At 49.0% G+C, this 18,416-nt stretch overlaps 2 protein-coding genes across 3 annotated transcripts in view; both read left to right on the top strand.

Annotated features, from left to right (window-relative positions):
• Positions 1-18,080, top strand: part of LOC144180866 (parafibromin-like) — a 44,343-nt gene extending 26,263 nt beyond the window's left edge. For both annotated transcript variants that reach the window (XM_077669424.1, XM_077709025.1), the window contains 4 exons: positions 204-341; positions 1,150-1,241; positions 12,025-12,166; positions 17,115-18,080. In XM_077669424.1, the coding sequence (XP_077525550.1) occupies positions 204-341; positions 1,150-1,241; positions 12,025-12,166; positions 17,115-17,163 (421 nt within the window). In that variant the 3' untranslated portion in view covers positions 17,164-18,080. The remainder of the gene's footprint in view (positions 1-203; positions 342-1,149; positions 1,242-12,024; positions 12,167-17,114) is intronic.
• Positions 1-18,416, top strand: part of LOC144136852 (uncharacterized) — a 361,595-nt gene that overhangs the window by 94,361 nt on the left and 248,818 nt on the right. The window lies entirely within an intron of this gene.

Here is an 18,416-nt window from a genome sequence, read left to right as displayed (position 1 = left end):
AATGCGGTTATGGTTTCAGTTTCATCAAGGATGTGTGAGTGGCAGTTGAAGCTGTAAGGCATCATGAAATGTTTGCTGTGGGAAAATGTTAATTGGCCCTGCAGGCTAGTTACTGAAGCATGTGTGACAAGGGTGATTGGAAACTGGACAAAACCCCTGGAAAAGAGGAGCGGGTTTCAAATTTTGCGCCCCCTGTGTTGCAGGTTTGTGAGCACAGAGGAGAAGAAGAGCCAAGGCAGCAAGCGGGAGAACGCGGTGCTGATCCAGCGGAGGCGCAACGGAGGCACCACCGTGTCCTACCGGGTCATCGACAACCCCTCCTCACTGGCCCTCGAAGACTGGTGCGTTTGCTTCACGGGTGGGGAAGTTTTCGAAGGGCGCCTCCAACCATCTGGGCTCCCCGGCAGGAGACCGATGGGTCTCCTGCCGGCGGGAACCCTCGATTGTCAGTTCCAGGCTGTGGAGGCTAGGGGGAGAGGTGTCAGCATTGGCTCTGCCACACCATCTCTGGAAGCATGCTGGTATTTCATGCCACTGCGGGGCGGTGGTGCACGTTGTTTGCGAGGTGCAGCGGGGAAGCATTGCTGCTGTTGCCACGCCTGCCTTGCCTGCGTACAGACATGTACGAGCTCGTGTTTTCACATCTGCCGCATACTGGTGTGGATTTTTTTACATTGAAGCTGTTTATGGATATGGTTCCATCAATTTTGATGCAAAGCTGTATAGCTTTGCTACAAATAGGGCTAACGTTCTGCGTATTGTGAACCGAGGAGCCAAGATTTGTGCTGCAAGAAGATTTTTTCCATTTCTTTTTCTCCCTACCTTTTTTTAAATGAGGTAAGGGTGAATGAAGCACTAGGCAATAAAAAAAAAGAAGTGAACCGTCTCTGTGGAAGTGGTAACCTGCCTGTGCAGGTGACCTGGGCACGGCCATGTCTAGCGCAACGTTGGGAGGGTGCAAGCAGGTTTGTGGCGATGCTTGTTGCCTTGTGGCAGTTCTGATCCAGCAGTTTCCTCCCAGCTTTGGTCATGCTTTAAGTGCACTTCCATTCTTTGGATGAATGGAGTGAGTGCGAAGAACAGCAGCTGGGGATGGTCGTTGCCGTGGGTGCCGGTGATCAGCAGGGCCCACTGTTGTCTCTGGCGCAGGGAGCGCGTGGTGGCTGTGTTCGTGCAGGGCCCCGCGTGGCAGTTCAAGGGCTGGCCCTGGGGAGGAAACCCCATCGAGATCTTCTCACGCAGTGAGTATTTCTCCCCCTCCCAGTGCACCAGCACGGATAGCCAACACTGGCTGCGGCCCACTGTACCGGTCATCATATACTGGGTGCTTATGTTATCGTATGGTAAAAGCTATCCGCTTATTGCAACAGTCATTGTCCTCCTCATCGGTTATACAGTAGAATCTCGATGATACGATTCTGGGTGATACGAATTTCGGGATGATACGAATTTCTGAAAAGTCCCGGCAAAATTGCATTGTTTGCAATGGGAAAAATTTCGGCTGTTACGAACGGACCTGCGCGGCCCGGCGGATGATACGAACGAGCCGGCGAGGCGCCCGAGTGCCGAACAAGCAAGTGACGGCTCTCCCTCCCCATTTGTCACTCTTCTTTCTCCAGAAACGGCCGGGCTGTTGTTTTCTGCTCGCGAAAACGCGCCCCGCACGCCGCATGCGCGCCGCGAAACCTCTCGCACGCTGCGCGCGCCGCGGCCGGCGGCGGCAACATGGCGGCGGCTTCGGCCGCGAAGTGGCACGGCCGCTTGAGCGACTGCTTCTAGCCGCTCTTTAAAATGCCGCTCAAGGCAGACACGAAGTTTCTTGTGCAGTAAAGGAGCTGATAGCGTTGGCGAAAACGGTACTATAAAACACCATCCACGCCGCTAGTGAAAGCGCCCATAAAATATCTGCCGGAGTGCTAAGCCTAAACATCTCGGTCGGAGCCTGCGGGCTGTCTCGATCGTTTCGCAAGTCGTCAGCGTCTTTTTCTGACCGAGGTAGGAGATACCGCGGGCGCGAAATTGTCAATGCGGCCGTGAAAATACAGGGCGCGCAAAGCCGAGGCGTGCGAATCGCGTGCAAAAACGCACCATGCGGTTCACGCTTGACTGTTGCGGCGTGTAGCGAGCTTGGACACCGGGAGTGAGGAGACAAGCGCGAAGCTAGGCGAAGCGTTACGCGCTCCAGAAAGGACTGCTTTGTGACGTGGGGTTTTAAAAAAAAAAAGCCTAAAAAAATCACGGATTTGTTCACGCGAAAGTAAGAAAAGAAATAAACGAAAACTTTTTTCAGCGCTCAATTTTTTGGCCTGTGTTGGTTCATACGAATTTCGGATGATACGAATATTTTTCGCGGTCCCGCGAGATTCGTATCATCGAGATTCTACTGTAGCAAGTGGACGTGACGGTACATATTGGTCCATCAGAGATTGCCGGCGCGTTGCGTGGGTGATTGTGCCTGAGGGGACCCGTCGTTTGTGTGCAGATTGCTAGTAGACCTCTCCCCCTCCTCCCCCCCTGCTGCCCCCCTCCCCTTGCGCTGCCAGCCTGGCCCTGGCAGCGGTAGGACGAGAGGGGCGGCAGGGGAGGCCCCTCCTCTCCCCCCAACGCCAACCACCGAGGTCTCCAGCGGAGAGAAAAGCTGAGCCTCAGGGGCGGGATGCGGAGGCTTTGCATTTCGGGTCGGGATTGGAATGCGGTTGTGGAAGCCACAACGTGGCTTGCAAACAGCCTTCCCTTGCCCAACCCAGTTAGGACAGTTACTGGTAGTGGCAGTTGTTACAGGTGGTTTGTACAGTCCAAACTGTGCAGTGAGCGTGCTGTGTAAGGCAGCGTGTATTTCGCCTGCATTTTTCTGGTCGAAAGCTGGCATGCATTCTTTGTTCAGAGGGGAAAGAGATTTGGAATTTCCCGAAAGAAATCCACTCGCCAATATGAGAGGTGTATTTATTGCAGGAGCACACTAAAAAAGCACATTCCCCCTTGTGACTCGGGCACGTCACGCGATGAGGCGGTGCTCACACTTGTGACGAGTGATGATGCGACTGCATTTACTGGAGCTGTTATCCGGCCTGTACGACTTCCTTGGTGCTTCCACCATTTGCACTCTAAGACAAATATGTGTTGCATTAGCACGACATGAATAGGTAGAAATCACTCTAAAACACTCGCTACTAACCATGAACAGTGCCAAAAGCATTGCGGGTTGCAGTAGGAGCTGCAAACAACAAACTCCCTTCAACATATTGGAGGAAGAAATACACGTTTGCTTTCATGCTACAGCGCTCACATCCCTGTCCGCAAAGTTCGTTTCTTTTCACAGGTGCACAAGTTCTGGCGCCTTGGAACTCCTCAGTGTTTACTGTTCGCCAAGAGAGGTACGAAAAGGCTGAAAGTTAGCCAACCATCCCACTACTAGCTATATACGAAGATTACTTGCTTTTACAATTCAAACACGTTTCTCCGCACTGATGAGTCCCGCGCTGTTCGTTTATTCGTACGTGTACGCTGAAGCCCACTGACCAAAGAACCGAAGTGCACGAGAAGTTGCTTGCCGGCCGCTGCGGCGGCTTGCCGCCATTTGCAATGCTGTCGTGCGATGAAGGAATTTGGTCTGAGAGCTCGGCCATCGCCAAGTCACAAGTGGGAATGTGCCTAAGTGCACTGACGTGAGTGAACCACACAGATACAGAAAACAAGCAGAAAAGAATAACAGGGCATCGGTAATGGAGGAAGTGAAAGTGCCGTGGTTTGGGTTTAGTCAACACATTTAGTCAACATGCATGTTAGTCAGACACAAAAATGAGCTGATTGTGGTTAGCTGAATGAAAAAACTTGGGGGAACTCCGAACGGGCCGTTTCTCTTCTGGTGCATTGGGGCTGTGTGTGGAGCTGTTGATGACTGTTGGAAATTATTTGAAGCAATTTGGAGCTCCAGATGTGGTCTGAAGGCAAAAATCGCTTTTCGCGTGCCTGCTGCGCATGTGTATATGTTGTGATGGGCTAAAAGGGTGTGCAAGGCCTCTTGTGCTACATGGCTTCTGTCCTTAGTGAGTGTGCCATTGTGGCCTGAAAAAGTCTTTTTTGAATGGCAAAATCGCAGAAGCTGGTTGTTGTGGTAGGGTTTGACCAAGCAAGCTGGCGTGGCAATGCTGGGCATGATCACAGCGGCTGGCAGAGCCGGATTGTTCTTGCTGTCACCAGAGGATGGTTTCCCAGCCAGCAGCTTCCAGTGATCTGTGGGATACCCTTCTGGCTCGTCCAGTCCTCGTCTTCGAGGAGTGTCCATTCGGTGGCTTGTGTAGTCGACTGCATGCTTGTCAGAGCATTTTCACCCAGTCAACATGTCTAGTGCAGTTCACCAACTGCACCTTGGTCAGCCATGCTACTGGTGCCTGCAACTTTTACAGACTTTTCTCCTAATTCACTCCTGTCAATCAAGGGCGGAACAAATCAAACGTGTTCAGGGGGCATCGTAAAGGTCCTTGTAATATCTGGTCTGGCCCACCAGACCTCGTGCTGTGCAATGGAAGAAGACGTGCCTCATTTCACTTTCTCACTGCCACAGCATTTTCCCTTCTCACCTCTGCAAGTAAACACCTTTTCTCGTCACTTTTGCTGCTCGTCGCGCATTTTCACACTCGCTGAAATGTCACAAGCTGGGCCAATACGAAGCCTCATAATTCTTGCGGCGTCAGTTTCCTGTCTTGTTCATGTTTGTGAGATGTTCTGCCAGCACCTTTGAGATTTCCGTCTCCCACTGTGCGAGCCGTGGCTTCCTCCGCACGTATGGCCGCCGTCACCACTGGCCGTATTCAATGGCACATGTGTATGGTTTCGTGAAGTCAACGGAATAATCTCGGTGTGCATTCGGCACACACCTTGCAGCTGCACCCGATCTGGTAACATCCAGGAAACAGTGTTTCACCCAGTGTTGCCAGTTTCAGGCAAAACTGTGCCACAGGTGTGCCAAGGTGGCACATCTGGGAGTGAAAAGAATGGCTGTAGGCGGTGTGCGTGCGGCACACTGAAAGTGGTAAGCACGTTGGAGAAGAATCTGTGCTGTGATTCTTCATCCCCTTCCTGCTCCTTCGTGTTACGGCATGAGTTCCTTCATATACCAGAAACGTGTGTGTAACGTGTGTAGCGCATGTTCTGGTAAGGTTTCTGATTTTTAGAGTTGTGCGACTATTCGCTTCGAGGGCAGTTGTAAAATTCGCGATTTTCAAAGTGTTGGCAGACTCGCAATCGCAAGTTTGTTTTGCGTCTAGTAATCAGCAAGGCACCGTTTTTAAAATCAGTACACGTCTGTCATGGTCGGCAAAAACTGTGTAAATGTGATAGTGGGAGCTTCGAAATATAAGAATTGTGGTAATTTAATCAGCTTCATTCAACAACAGGCGAATGAAACCGAGCATTGATGTCCAGACATGTCCATACACGCCAGCGCCATCTTGGCCTGCCAGCATTCTTCTTCTCACCATTGCCGCGCCCAGACACTAAGTTAGAAAAATAAGTTTCTAACAAAGATAAATACATTTAAAAGAGCCCTGAGATACCCTCTGCCGATACATGGATGTACATATAACCAAATAAAGCAACGTACAGTATAATCTCGGATGATACGAATCTCGCGGGACCGCGAAAAATATTCGTATCATCCGAAATTCGTATGAACCAACACAGACCAAAAAATTGAGCGCTGAAAAAAGTTTTAGTTTATTTCTTTTCTTACTTTCGCGTGAACAAATCCGTGATTTTTTTCTGCTTTTTTTAAACCCCCACGTCACAAAGCAGTCCTTTCTGGAGCGCGTAACGCTTCGCCTAGCTTCGCGCTTGTCTCCTCACTCCCGGTGTCCAAGCTCGCTACACGCCACAACAGTCAAGCGTGAACCTCATGGTGCGTTTTTGCACGCGATTCGCACGCCTCGGCTTTGCGCGCGCTGTATTTTCACGGCCGCATTGACGATTTCGCGCCCGCGGTATCTCCTACCTCGGTCAGAAAAGGACGCTGACGACTTGCGAAACGCTCGAGACAGCCCGCTGGCTCCGGCCGAGACGTTTAGGCTTAGCACTCCGGCAGATATTTTATGGGTGCTTTCACTAGCGGCGCGGATGGTGTTTTATAGTACCGTTTTCGCCAACGTTATCAGCTCCTTTACTGCACAAGAAACTTCGTGCCTGCCTTGAGCAGCATTTTAAGGGGGGACACTGGTCTTAAAACAATTTCTTTTAATTTTCAAGCAACCTTAGTGAAACTTGTCAGTCTTGCTGCTTTTCTCCCACTGATTTCAGATATGCCATTATTTTCTCAGTAGGTCAATTAGTTCCCAAGATAATTAGCACTAATTACCCATTTTTAGTCAAGCAATAGACAAAACAGTGTTGGTCATAAAACCGTAATCTTTATATTTTCCAATACTATGAACCCTGGTGAGTGCAATAATCGAAGCAGTTTTTTGATGCATCGCTTGGAACTAATTTTACAGCTCGTTAAACTTTGGTGTTTGAAATGGGCACTCAAAATGGCTCCTTGCCACTGGTGCTACCAAAGTTTAATGAGCTGTAAAATTAGTTCCAAGCGATGCATCAAAAAACTGCTTCGATTATTGCACTCACCAGGGTTCATAGTATTGGAAAATATAAAGATTACAGTTTTATGACCAACACTGTTTTGTCTATTGCTTGACTAAAAATGACTAATTAGTGCTAATTATCTTGGGAACTAATTGACCTACTGAGAAAATAATGGCATATCTGAAATCAGTGAGAGAAAAGCAGCAAGACTGACAAGTTTCACAAAGTTCACTAGAAAATTAAGAGAGGCTGTTTTAAGACCAGTGTCCCCCCTTAAAGAGCGGCTAGAAGCAGTCGCTCAAGCGGCCGTGCCACTTTGCGGCCGAAGCCGCCGCCATGTTGCCGCCGCCGGCCGCGGCGCGCGCAGCGTGCGAGAGGTTTCGCGGCGCGCATGGGGCGTGCGGGGCGCGTTTTCGCGAGCAGAAAACAACAGCCCGGCTGTTTCTGGAGAAAGAGTGACAAATGGGGAGAGAGAGCCGTCACTTGCTTGTTCGGCAGTCGGGCGCCTCGCCGGCTCGTTCGTATTATCCGCCGGGCCGCGCAGGTCCGTTCGTAACAGCCGAAATTTTTCCCATTGCAAACAATGCAATCTTGCCGGGACTTTTCAGAAATTCGTATCATCCCGAAATTTGTATAACCCAGAATCGTATCATCAAGATTCTATTGTATTAGCAATCATCTCCTGCAAGAATTTTCTTAAAGCGATGGGTACCGTATTTCCAAGAATATAATGCGAATTTTTTCCCCGCGATTTGTGCCTCCGAAACGCACCTCACATTATATTCGGTCTTGAACATAGCACAAGCTTTTTTTTCTTGAAATACCTTCGACCCTGGCACGTGCCTCATACTTATTATACCTGGAACGTGACCGACCCACTGTTCTGCCCTGGGACTTTTGCCGCCGAGAACGCAACTTCAGCGCCAGCTTCTCCCGATTACGCCATTGGCAACGCTGGTAGCGGTCACGTGACCAAGCGGTCCGGTCTGGAGGCAAGCGCTATTGCACGTGTGGTGCAGCATTGGCTCCTCGTTGCGCTTTGTTTTGTTCGTACAGTCGAATCTCGCTACAACGAAATTGACGGGACGTGCGAAAAATTTCATTGAAGCGAAAATCTGTTGAGGCGAAATTCCCCAACACACCACGGAAAGGCCAGAAAAATAGCCGGGTATGTTTCCGCATCATTGGCAGCATAATACAATGTTTTGAGCGACGCGCAATAACGTCATGTTTATTCGGATAACAAACATACCAATGGTTATCTGTTTTTTCACTGCATGCAAAGAACGCGTTACGGAGGGGGGTGAAGAAATGCAGGCGCAAAATGTATTGCTGTACAACAAGGCGTGTCCACCGAGCTGATTACTTGCAGATAGATGCTAGGCCGTCGGAAGCCCCCCTCTCGCTTGTGGCAGGAGCAGTGTTGTTATCTTATCCTCTCACAGGGCAAGGCAGCTACTGACCTTGGCCGGCAAGACGTGTGCGCTTGCATTTAACATGACCGCGCGCTCGCGACTAAGATAGGACGACTTGGCTTCAAGACCAAACACGCAAACATTTTTGGTCTTGGCTACGAAGAATGGTAGAAGGAAAACGACAAGGACAGCTGCTCACAACGCATACATGACGGCGCCGCGCCAGCAGCGGAGCACATTCGTGCAATTTCAACCGGATACGGATTGGCTGTAGCTCCAGCTTGGTAAACCGGGCCTGCGCCTCGCGTAAAGACAGCCAGTCGACATCGCCATCAAACAATGGCTTCCGCCTATGAGGTTTTTTTTTTTTTTTTTTTTGTTTTGTTTTGTTTTGGGTGGTGGCATGGAGGAAAGAAAAGGTGGCGGTGTGGGCGCACCGCGCATGTTTTCGGTGAAACTAAGCATCCTGAATGTATAAAAAGTTAGATAGCTGGCGCTATATTTATTTTATTGTAAAATAATTGTTCAAACCCAGCCCAAATCATCGAAAATTTCGTTGAAGCGAAAGCAAGCCTGACAAATGGTTCGTTCTGGCGAGGACTTTGTTGCATTGACTTCTATGGCTAGCTGACGGGGAATTGGAAATATCTCGTTGAAGCGAAAATTTCGTTGAAGTGGAGTTTGTTGTAGCGGGGTTTGACTGTAGTTGCCTTCTGGGCGGCTGCAATGAACAGGCGAAACCAGTACACCGCCGCGTGCACAACTACACATGCACGACTACAGCATGCGATTGGCATGCGACTGATCGTTACGACGGTCACCACGACTAGTACGCATGAATTTGAGACACATGGTCCGATGCGCACTTGCGATGCGTCGTCGGCGTCGCTCCACCCACGGTTTTCGCTCCAAAGGCGCTAGCCTTTGGCAGTTGATGATGAAACAGCATCGTGCACAAGCGAAAGACACAGTTGTGGGGTGCCTTCTAAGATTTACACCAAAAATAGAAATTTTGAAGGACGACGTTCCGTAACTTCATGAACTACGGTAGAAATGTGTTTAATTTCACAGAAATGCGCTTACTACAGTCATGGGGAATCGTTTATAGAATACCGCATTATAGTAGAACATTATTGCTTGTCGTGGAAAAACCATTGCTTTACAAGAATTGCAATGGTTGCTGGATAGTTGGTTAATGGTTTTTCATAAACCAATTCCTGCGTGAAGGACGAGAGACAAGAGGGTTCCGAAAACCTGTACTACTCAGTTTCACAACTGAATGCTGCGGTCGGGTTACAAGCTACCACCTACGCTTGAAAAATCATGCACTCCGCCGTATAACGACGATGATGGTTTATCGCAAAGCTTTCTGGTGTGGGTTTCCTTGGTTGCCTTCTGGATTTAAACTTTGACTAGTTGAGCTGTTGAATTTGACCAGCACGCAGTTTGGTCTTTTGATTGCAGCGTCTTTGACTTTGACCCTTTCCCATTCGATTTCGCACGAAGAAACCTTCCTGTTCAACCATTGTCATCTTTAAAATGGAGGGCTGGATGATTTTGCTGTTTAATTTTCCACTTCCTTGCACCCCTCTCCACATTCTAACTGCTTCCAGGCTGTTGGAAATGTGTCTCTGCTGCAGGACTCGGGCTGATGCACCCCTGTTTGAGGCAGCTAGTCGCGCGTGTTTGGTTTCTTCACAAGGCATAACACGATTTTTTTTAGGTACTAGGTAAAGAATACTTAAGCATTGAAAAACATGGGCTGATGTTAACACTGCCACAATTTTTAACTATTGGTACCAACCTTTATTCTATGCAGGTGGTAAAATGGGAAGGGGAGGGGGGATGGTTTGTAGCTTGGGCTGTTGTTTGGTTGAATAACTCTGGCTCTCGATAAAATGACCACTACAAACGTGGGACTTCCGCTTCGGCTCTCAGGCTCCCATGCTGTCACAGTGTCGCTCACCAAAACTGAAGGCACAAAGCTCACGGTTACAGAAAGTGTAAACTGACACGACGTTTCCACGGCCACATGGTAATCGATCTCATACGTAAGTGCCTTTCTCTTCAAAGCATACGTATCGAGTTATTCCATCGTTAAGGCTGACATGGAAACCGTAGTCATTGCAACCAGTGAAGATAATTTAAAGTGGAAGAAATGAGTACTAATATTAATAGTTTTATTCCTACTCGGATCGCATGGAGCCAGATGCGCCTCAAAGATCCACTTACGAAACAGCGCAACATCAGGCCTATGGACATGGCCTGTCGGCATTTAGTCATAGACTTTCAGCCATCCAATCAGCATAAAGACGCCTGACGTGTGCTTTGAATGCTCTATTCATTGAAACATCGAGAGGATGAAGCATTGAAGTCATACCTCCTGGTATGGCTACATGGTCTGTGCTGTGGTGCAAAAGGTGACTCTTCACGCCCTCAGTCATGTGGTCATGGAAAGAGTCCAAAATGAGCGTGGACCTGCGTGCGAGCATTGCACAAGGCCTCTTCTCCTACACTGTCTTAATCCAGCCCATGACCAAGTCGCTGTTCATCAAAGAGTTCTCTTGTGCATGCACCACCACTTCGGCAGGGAATGTTATCTTGGGGAGAGTTTTCCGCTTCAGGGCAACATAAGGTGGCAGTTTTGTACCGTCAGCAAGGGCACTGTGCATTATGGTGCAGCAAAACTTCATATTCACCATACTGGCACCCGTCTTCTCAGGCGTCGTATCCGATGGAATCAAAATAAACAGGCGTTTGATCGGCATTGCCAACCTGTGAAAACAAGTAATCGTGTTGCCTTCAGAGGTCGAGTCTGTAATGTTGATAGCTTACAAGCTTTTCTTCATAAGACTGGTAAGCGTTGGTGTAAGGTCGTCCGCCATCCTTGCCGTTTCATAAATCGGTGAAACCAACCGCGGCTCGTGGAACTCTGGATGTAGGTCTCGTTCTTGAGATAGACGCCTTGCTTCAACTTGGGCCATTTTGGTTGACACGGCATGGCCCCGACTTCTCCTTTCTACAAGGAACTTTGTAAGCTGCGTCTCCAGTTCAGGGTAGGCAACAGTCTTGGGGCCACGAAAGGACCTGCGGTTGCGGCGAGCAGCTTGTAAGCTCTTTTGGTTCTTCCTCCACTGTCATACGCAGGGATCATCAACATCGTACCATCTTCCCACTTTCTGACTTCTTTCCGACTTCCTCCACAACGACTACGATTTTTAGCTTTTGCTGCGGAGTAAACGACTGCCGCTGAACAGTGCTCATGGCGACTTATGGACTTTTCGTCCCATCTGTGTACGCTGCATACGTCCGCCATGCGAACAGTCGCGAAATAATATGGCGCCAGGACGAAGATTGTCTGATCACTTTTCCAACTTCCCACACGGTGTCGCCACCTACCATTATTGAATGAATGCATAATACATATTATACAGCAAAAGGGTACATGTTAGAAGCGCTCTACATTAAAATAACTAAGCATTCAAACAATAGACAACAGTGTGGCGGCAAAACCCACTGCCTCACTTCGAACAAAATTCAACTCAAACCTATCATGATCGTAGTTTGTAGCGGTGTCTTTATTGTGTTTTTAAGTATTGGCGGCGCTCACACTCTTTACTCTTGAACGGTGCTTTTCCTTTGCAGAAAACTCTAGCTGACTTGTCCGATATTTTTTCTCAGGTTGTTGCATTGTTGAGCTGTGTGCGCAAAATGAGCGCTGTCAAAGAGATAAGAGTGCTTTAGTTGCTGTTAGTCCTGTAGGGGCCTCACGGCACTACGTGCATTGCTGTAAAGGTGCACCAAAAGAAATACCTCCCATATAATCCGCACCTCTACTTTACCCCTGAAATTTTCGCATTTTTGGTGCAAGTATGTGTGTGCGAAGATACGGTACACAAAATTGCCCCGCTATAGGCTTCCTCCATCTTGAGAATTTTTTGCGGCACCAATCGAGGGCTGTGAACAGCATCCGTTGAGTGCCAGTGCAACGTTGATGCTGCAGCCGCCGCCGCCTCTTGTGTCCCTCTGTGTGCAGTCAAGGCGTTCCACCTGAAGTGGGATGAGATCACACTGGACCACAACGTGGCCAAGTGGGCCGTGCACGTGATCCAGCTGAGCAAGCAGAAGCGCCACCTGGACAGAGCCAACCTGCTCAACTTCTGGGAGGTGCTCGACAGGTGAGTGTCGTTCGGTTCAAGCCGTCCCTGGCGGGGGCCTGTGCGGCAGCATTGGGATCTCGATTACAGCACTCGTTTCACATTGTAGCCATAAACCAGTCATTGCCATAACAGAGTTCTTTCAATACCGGCACAGACAAAGGCAAGTGGCTGGTTTGTAGTCTCTGTCTACCCTGTTTGTCCACAAATTTTTGCATGCTGCCCCTGGAACTATTTCTGTAGTACTAGAGATTTCAGGTCCTGGCACTGCCTTCTTTCTGGTTAACCTACCTGGCTGTGGAGGTGTACGGAACACGGTTGGAAAGGATTTGTGCACTTGTGAAGCAGCTTCACGAGTGGGGTGTGGGCACGGAGTGGCAGTGGGTTGCCACCCTGGAACCACAGCTCATCATGCACATATCACATCTTGGGCAGTGCTTTGCTTGAAGGCTATTACCCGAGGAGCTAACAATGGTACTGGCCAAAGTGTCTCCGGCCACGCCGTCTGGGTGCTGTCTCTGGCTTTCCCCCTTGCATTGCTGCCAGCTCCAGTGTGCAGCTGTGAGGAGGACGCGTTCTGGTGGGAGACAATGATGTGCAACTGATTCTGCACTGCAGGACGTATGCTGGATGTCGTTTTGGGACGGTGGGGGGAGGAGCAACGGAAAGGGCAGCTCGTTTCTGTTCTTCTCCAGGGGCACTGCAGAATGGCTCGTCATCCGGTTGGGAGCAGGCAAAGCAGCTGCGTACGATAGTGATGTAGCTCACGGCAGGGAAATGCCCACCGGCACCCTGTATTTGCTGATGGGCAGAGTGCCTTCAACCCCCTGTTGCGGCATTGAGGCTCGCTGTGCTCAGCAGTGGTTTCCAGCCCGGTGTAAGCTGGCCCTTTTCAAGCAGTCTGGCTGGCTAGCTGGGCTGCCTCTGCTGCAGGGCGGGGGCGCGGCTTTTTCTGGCCGCCCTCTTGGGTCAAGCATTCCCGTTCGCTGGCACCACCCAGTGTGCAGCGACTGGTAAAATGTGCAGAAATTGGGCTCAGTTAATGCCTTTTGATGGCAGAGCTTGCGCATATATTGTTAACAATATATGCTTTATTAATAAAGGCGTTATTAATAACAACAATAAAGGCTTTATTTACACTAAATTTAAGCTTCACTGTTTGATTGTCCCAAATGCAAAGCTATTCATCTTGTTCATTTTTGTTTGCAATGCAACAGTACGTACAATGTAGCATTAACGTAGAGTTAATTTTACCAACCTGACACACTTTCTCCAATTGCAGAGCCATTGCCTGAGCTCTTGTGGGCATCTTTTTGTCACGTTAACAGCACTCACCGTTAAAAAAACCCCAAGACAGAATTAAGACGACTGACAACACACAGCACTAAGTGACCTCATTTTAGAATGTGATTTTGTCGGCCTCAAAGGTTAATGAGCAGCAGCAGGAAGTTTCTGGAGTTTTTTGCTGGAGCAGCAAGGCAAAAAAGAACAACTTCAATCTGCACTGTTAGTACAGTCTACACTCGTTACATCGGATCCGGCAACAACGGACTTCTGGTTACAACAGACCATTTCTGTTGGTTTGTTTGGTGCCAATGCATTTTTAATGGAGTCCATTCCGCTCATAACGGACCCGGCTGGAGCAGACTATTGGCTTCAACAGACTAAATTTTAGGCGAAAATTGTTTCGACTGAATGTTTATAGCGGACTTCCGCGGGGCCGGCACCTGATATGCTTTTTCTTTGCTTTGTTTGGCAACAAAACTGTTAGTTTGGCAAGAAAACTGATAATGTCTGGCAACATTACCGGCAGCCGGGTCGTTGGCGCAGCCAAGCCAGTGCCAGTGGCCTTTTCTGTGCGACCCGGGGCATGAGCGGCAGGGTAGCTGATTTCACTAGTGAGTTCGATAAATTAAGCATAATTAACACTGTTGAACATGAGGTAAAACAGGCTGACATCGCCAGAAGTACAGGCCTGTCTAAGCAGATGGTCCGCTTGACCGTCAAGAACAAGGCCGCTGCCGATAAACGCGACTCCGGTGGGATTGAACAACAGCGCTATCGAATACACAGCAAAGTGGTCCACCCGGAGTCAAGTTAGCCCTCGGCAGTTTTTTTTATGTAATAAAGAACCCGGGTTTAGTGAAGCTCGCTTTTTATTATTCCCCTGCATGCATCGTTCCTGTTCCTCTAGGTGAGAAAGGTAAGAAATGCCTGAAGTAGGGGGGGTTGGTTCCAATACATTATGTGCCGTGTGCCATCCGCCTGTGGCCGTGTGCAATCCAACTGGTCTAACTTTCGATTTCACAGCTGTCCATCAGATTATTTCGTATCAGCTGTTTCAATGACCAGACTAAAATCATAAAAAAAAATGTGGCAGCTGCCTTGGGGTAATGTCAGGCAGCGGTCCAATTTGGTTGACGAACGGTTTGGGGAATTCTGCCTCGTCACGAAGGGATTTAAAAAACCTAGCTAATTCTGATGTCCACGACTGATTTTTGTGGCTGGTTAATAATGGCTTCTAATTATATTCATGCATTATTTGCTCAGCTTATCATGCTTTATGCACTTGACTGCATGCGGAAGGCCTTTTCCTGGTGCCGGTGCTAAGCTTTGGAAACGGTCTTTAGGCGATTCTTTGCCCTGAGGGCACGTTATAACGGGTGTAGACTGTCCTCCAAAAACGGGCCACATAAGAAAATGAGAGCACTTTTTTTACAGTAGCCGTCAGACGTAGCAAACATGATGACACGAAAAGATTCTATGAGAGGACGTTCGTATTGCACTGGCTGTGCACGACTTATAACATCTACGAACTAATAAAACTACAGTGACGGACCTGGGTTAGCAGGGGACCAGTGGGTAAACAGGGTGTCTAGCGACCGGGAAAACAGGGAAAAGTCGGGGAATTTTGAGCCACCGGGAAAAGTCAGGAAATTGTCAGGGAATTTTTCAATCAAGTAGTACCAGTCAGGGAAAACCACTTCGGGGCCTGCCCACACAGTTTTAGAATAGGGGAAACCAGTGTTGGAGGCCCCAAGAAGTTACCGAACGCATCACGTTCGCCCGCGACGAAAGCGTGAACCGCATGAAACGTTTTCTGGTTTTTCTGCAAGCGAAAACGCGCCGCACACGCCAGAGGCACGCTGGCGCCACCGCGAAAACCACCCGCACGATGCGTGCCGAGCGGCAGGCGCCGGCAACATGGCGGCGGCACTGGCCGCGGTGTAGCGTGGTAGCTCCAACGACCGCTTCTAACCGCTCTTTAAAATGCTACTCAAGGCACAAACGCACTTGCTTGTGCAGGAAAGGAGCCACTGCAGGCACGAAATCGTCGACGCGGCTGTGAAAATACCGCGCACGAATCGCGTGCAAAAACTCGCCGTGCAGTTCACGCAGCTCACAACTCTAGATGGTGCTCTAATCGCACGCACAATGCGCTTTTTTTTTCAGTGAATTTTAAAAGGCAGCGTTTTTTGGGAGCTTATCTTGAAAGCACTTCTTTATTACAACATCAGGAGCCAGAATTACATTGGTTTAGGCGTCGCCATGTCAGACATGCCTTATGGTCCACGTTGCATGTCGAGCCAGGACAATCAAGAAAAAAAGCAAGAAAATAGCAAAAGGTGCTCGCTAAAGCGCAACTTGAAGCTTCTATTCCGCAAGATGAAATAAACTCTCTTAAGCCGTAGCTGAAGGCAAGCAAACCTCAAACTGAACAAACTGAAGTTAATCAAAGTGCATTTCGAGAATGGGAGCAGGTGCAACAAATGTGTTTTTTCCCTACGATAGAATGGGTTTTCTCTACGCTTTTTATATGCTTCACGAACCATTTCCACAAAATGGCGCCCGTTGTATAGGTCAGGGAATTTCACCTAAAATGGTCATGGAAAACCTGGAAAAGTCAGGGAAATTGAATTAGGCAATTTGCTGACACCCTGGTAAAAGAGATTTCTTTGGCATCTCAAAAGCAATTTCGAATCTAATTACATACATTTCTTCCCTTCAAAGACATTAAAACTGCAAGCTGTCATCAGCTCATTTATGTCGCAAATTTTTGAATAACAGAAAAATATTTTTTTCCTTAATTTCAAAGGCACTGCCAGCTGGAATGGGCCGGGAAAATAATGCAGGTAAAGAAAAAGTGGTGTAGTGAGCACCGCAGTGGTACAGTGAGAAAAAATCAATGAACACTGCAGTAAAAAAAATGAAACATCATACAATGTAAGCCACTTGTAACGTATGTCGCGGAAGCCGCACTGCATTATAAATGGTACCGCACTATAAACAAAACATGTGCGAATACAAACAACTGTTTTGGAGGCTACCTTTCAATCCTTCATTGTTTATCGTCTATCAACCGAGCACCACTTAAAAACATTGGTACACTCTTTATTTGGTCTGGTTTTTTTCCACATCAGACCCTGCAGCAGGTTCGTACAAACCGCGAGCGCGGCTTTAACGTATACTTTCTGTGTGTTGAGGGTCTGCGTCTCTGAGCATCCAGAAGAACAAATGCCGCAGAGAGGGAAGAAGCCCGGCTTATGCTGGCCAGGCAACGTGATGAGAATGCAATCCGGGTGCAGAAGGCTTATCGGCACAAGGTGCAGGTAGCCGAAACCTTCTGCTATCTCCAGAGGTTCGGGAAGGGAAAGGGTGGTTGTTATCTGCACAATTAGGTTCTAAACTGCACTTGATTCTTGTGCAGTCTTTGTGCCTGCTTAGTGCTCTCGGCCGCTGAGCCGTCTTGGCCAATCTGTCAAAAATTATCGATTTTTCTTTCTCAGTGTTTAGCGAGCATAGCGTGCGACAAGCAGCACGGCATCGATGTCAGAACTGGGCCGTGCTTTTAGAACGAGTGCATAATTGGCAGGATTTGAGGGAAGTCAAAAGAAGGTGTCTCTCTTCTCCCATTCTGGTCGCTTTGATGCAGCACTGCTTAATAAAGTGTGCTCTTCCTTTGTCCCAGGGTCGAGTTCCAGCGTTCCTGGACACACGATGCGGCGCGAAATGCGTAGCCCCTCGGTACCGAGCACCGTTGTTACCACCATTACCAGCAGCAGCACGTTGCTGTCGTCTTGGCAGCTTCTCCTTCCAGGAGCTTGCAGCTGGGCGACCTCGGGTGTTCTTCCCCGTCTTCCAGTGCCACCTGGCCCCATCTGGAAGAGACTCGGCTTGCTTTGTGCTCCCTTGCGCCCCTGGGGGGGGGAGCCACTGAGCTCGGTGCACAGCAGGGCAGCCTCCCCAGGCTGCCATATGGAGCAGCTGTGTGACGCCGAGTCGTGCTGTGCGTGTAGGGCGAGGGAGCTGACTCTTGCTGCAAGAAGATTTCAGCGTATGTGTGGGGACGTTTTGTGCACGTGGCAGGCATTCGCAAAGGCCGTCATTGGATCAACTGTCTCTGGCATTGAAGTGTGAACACCCGCCCTCTTACTTGTATATACTGATCTATGTACGTGTGCCTGCATACTTTGCCCCTTTCATCGTGCTGTTTTATCCCCTTATGGCGTAGCGATGCACTCAACAATTGTGAGATCAGGGCAGGCAGGTCGCCTGCCTGATGTAGCAGTGTCTCCTCATACGGACGTTTTTAGTGTTCTTCCACGCTACCTCTTTTCCTTCTTGCTGTTCTGTTCGCCCACAAAGTGGTTGCCACGCTTGTTCAGAGGACTCTCCTGGTGATCATCCATCGCAGCCACACAACTGTTGTAAGATGCGTCTTGTTTTGGGGTCATTTGGATGTGCGATTGTGAAACCTGAGGTGCACACGTGCATCGTAATCGTTGCCACGTAGCTAATATAGCAGTCGCAACTGTACGCACTGGTGTTCTTCTGTGGTGGCCGCGAGCTGTTGCTCGGTTTCGGTGTGCACCTTTATCATTGTGTGCTGCACTGTTGTGTAAATAAAAGCCGCTGCCACGAGTGGTGACCCGCACGTGTTTGTGATAAGCTGGCGTTTGCGGTTTTGTATGCAGACGGGTCCACGACGCCCATGGTTAGTATCAGCTGCTTTTTAATTTACTAAGCACAGCTAGCACACGCGTAATGGAATTTGAAAAGGTAGCAGCTTTACGAAGAATGTCCCTTGCACCACGGGTTTGAAAATGCGCAGTTTTGCACTAAAACAGTTGTTGATCCAGCCTTCAAGGAAGAGAGAGAAGAAGAGAACAACGACGCTTGGAAGGTGGTGGGAAAGTGGGCAGTGCCAATGTTTCAACTAGGGACTTGTCTTTGTTTGGGCCTTACAGAGCCAGAGCCCCTTGTTGGTGCC

This window comes from Haemaphysalis longicornis, unplaced genomic scaffold, assembly GCF_048455015.1.
Source record: "Haemaphysalis longicornis isolate Haplotype H1 unplaced genomic scaffold, Haemaphysalis longicornis Haplotype H1 scaffold_1, whole genome shotgun sequence".
Taxonomy (NCBI): Eukaryota; Metazoa; Arthropoda; class Arachnida; order Ixodida; family Ixodidae; genus Haemaphysalis; species Haemaphysalis longicornis.
Note: the sequence above shows the minus strand (reverse complement) of the source record. Positions and strands in the feature narration are given on the sequence as shown.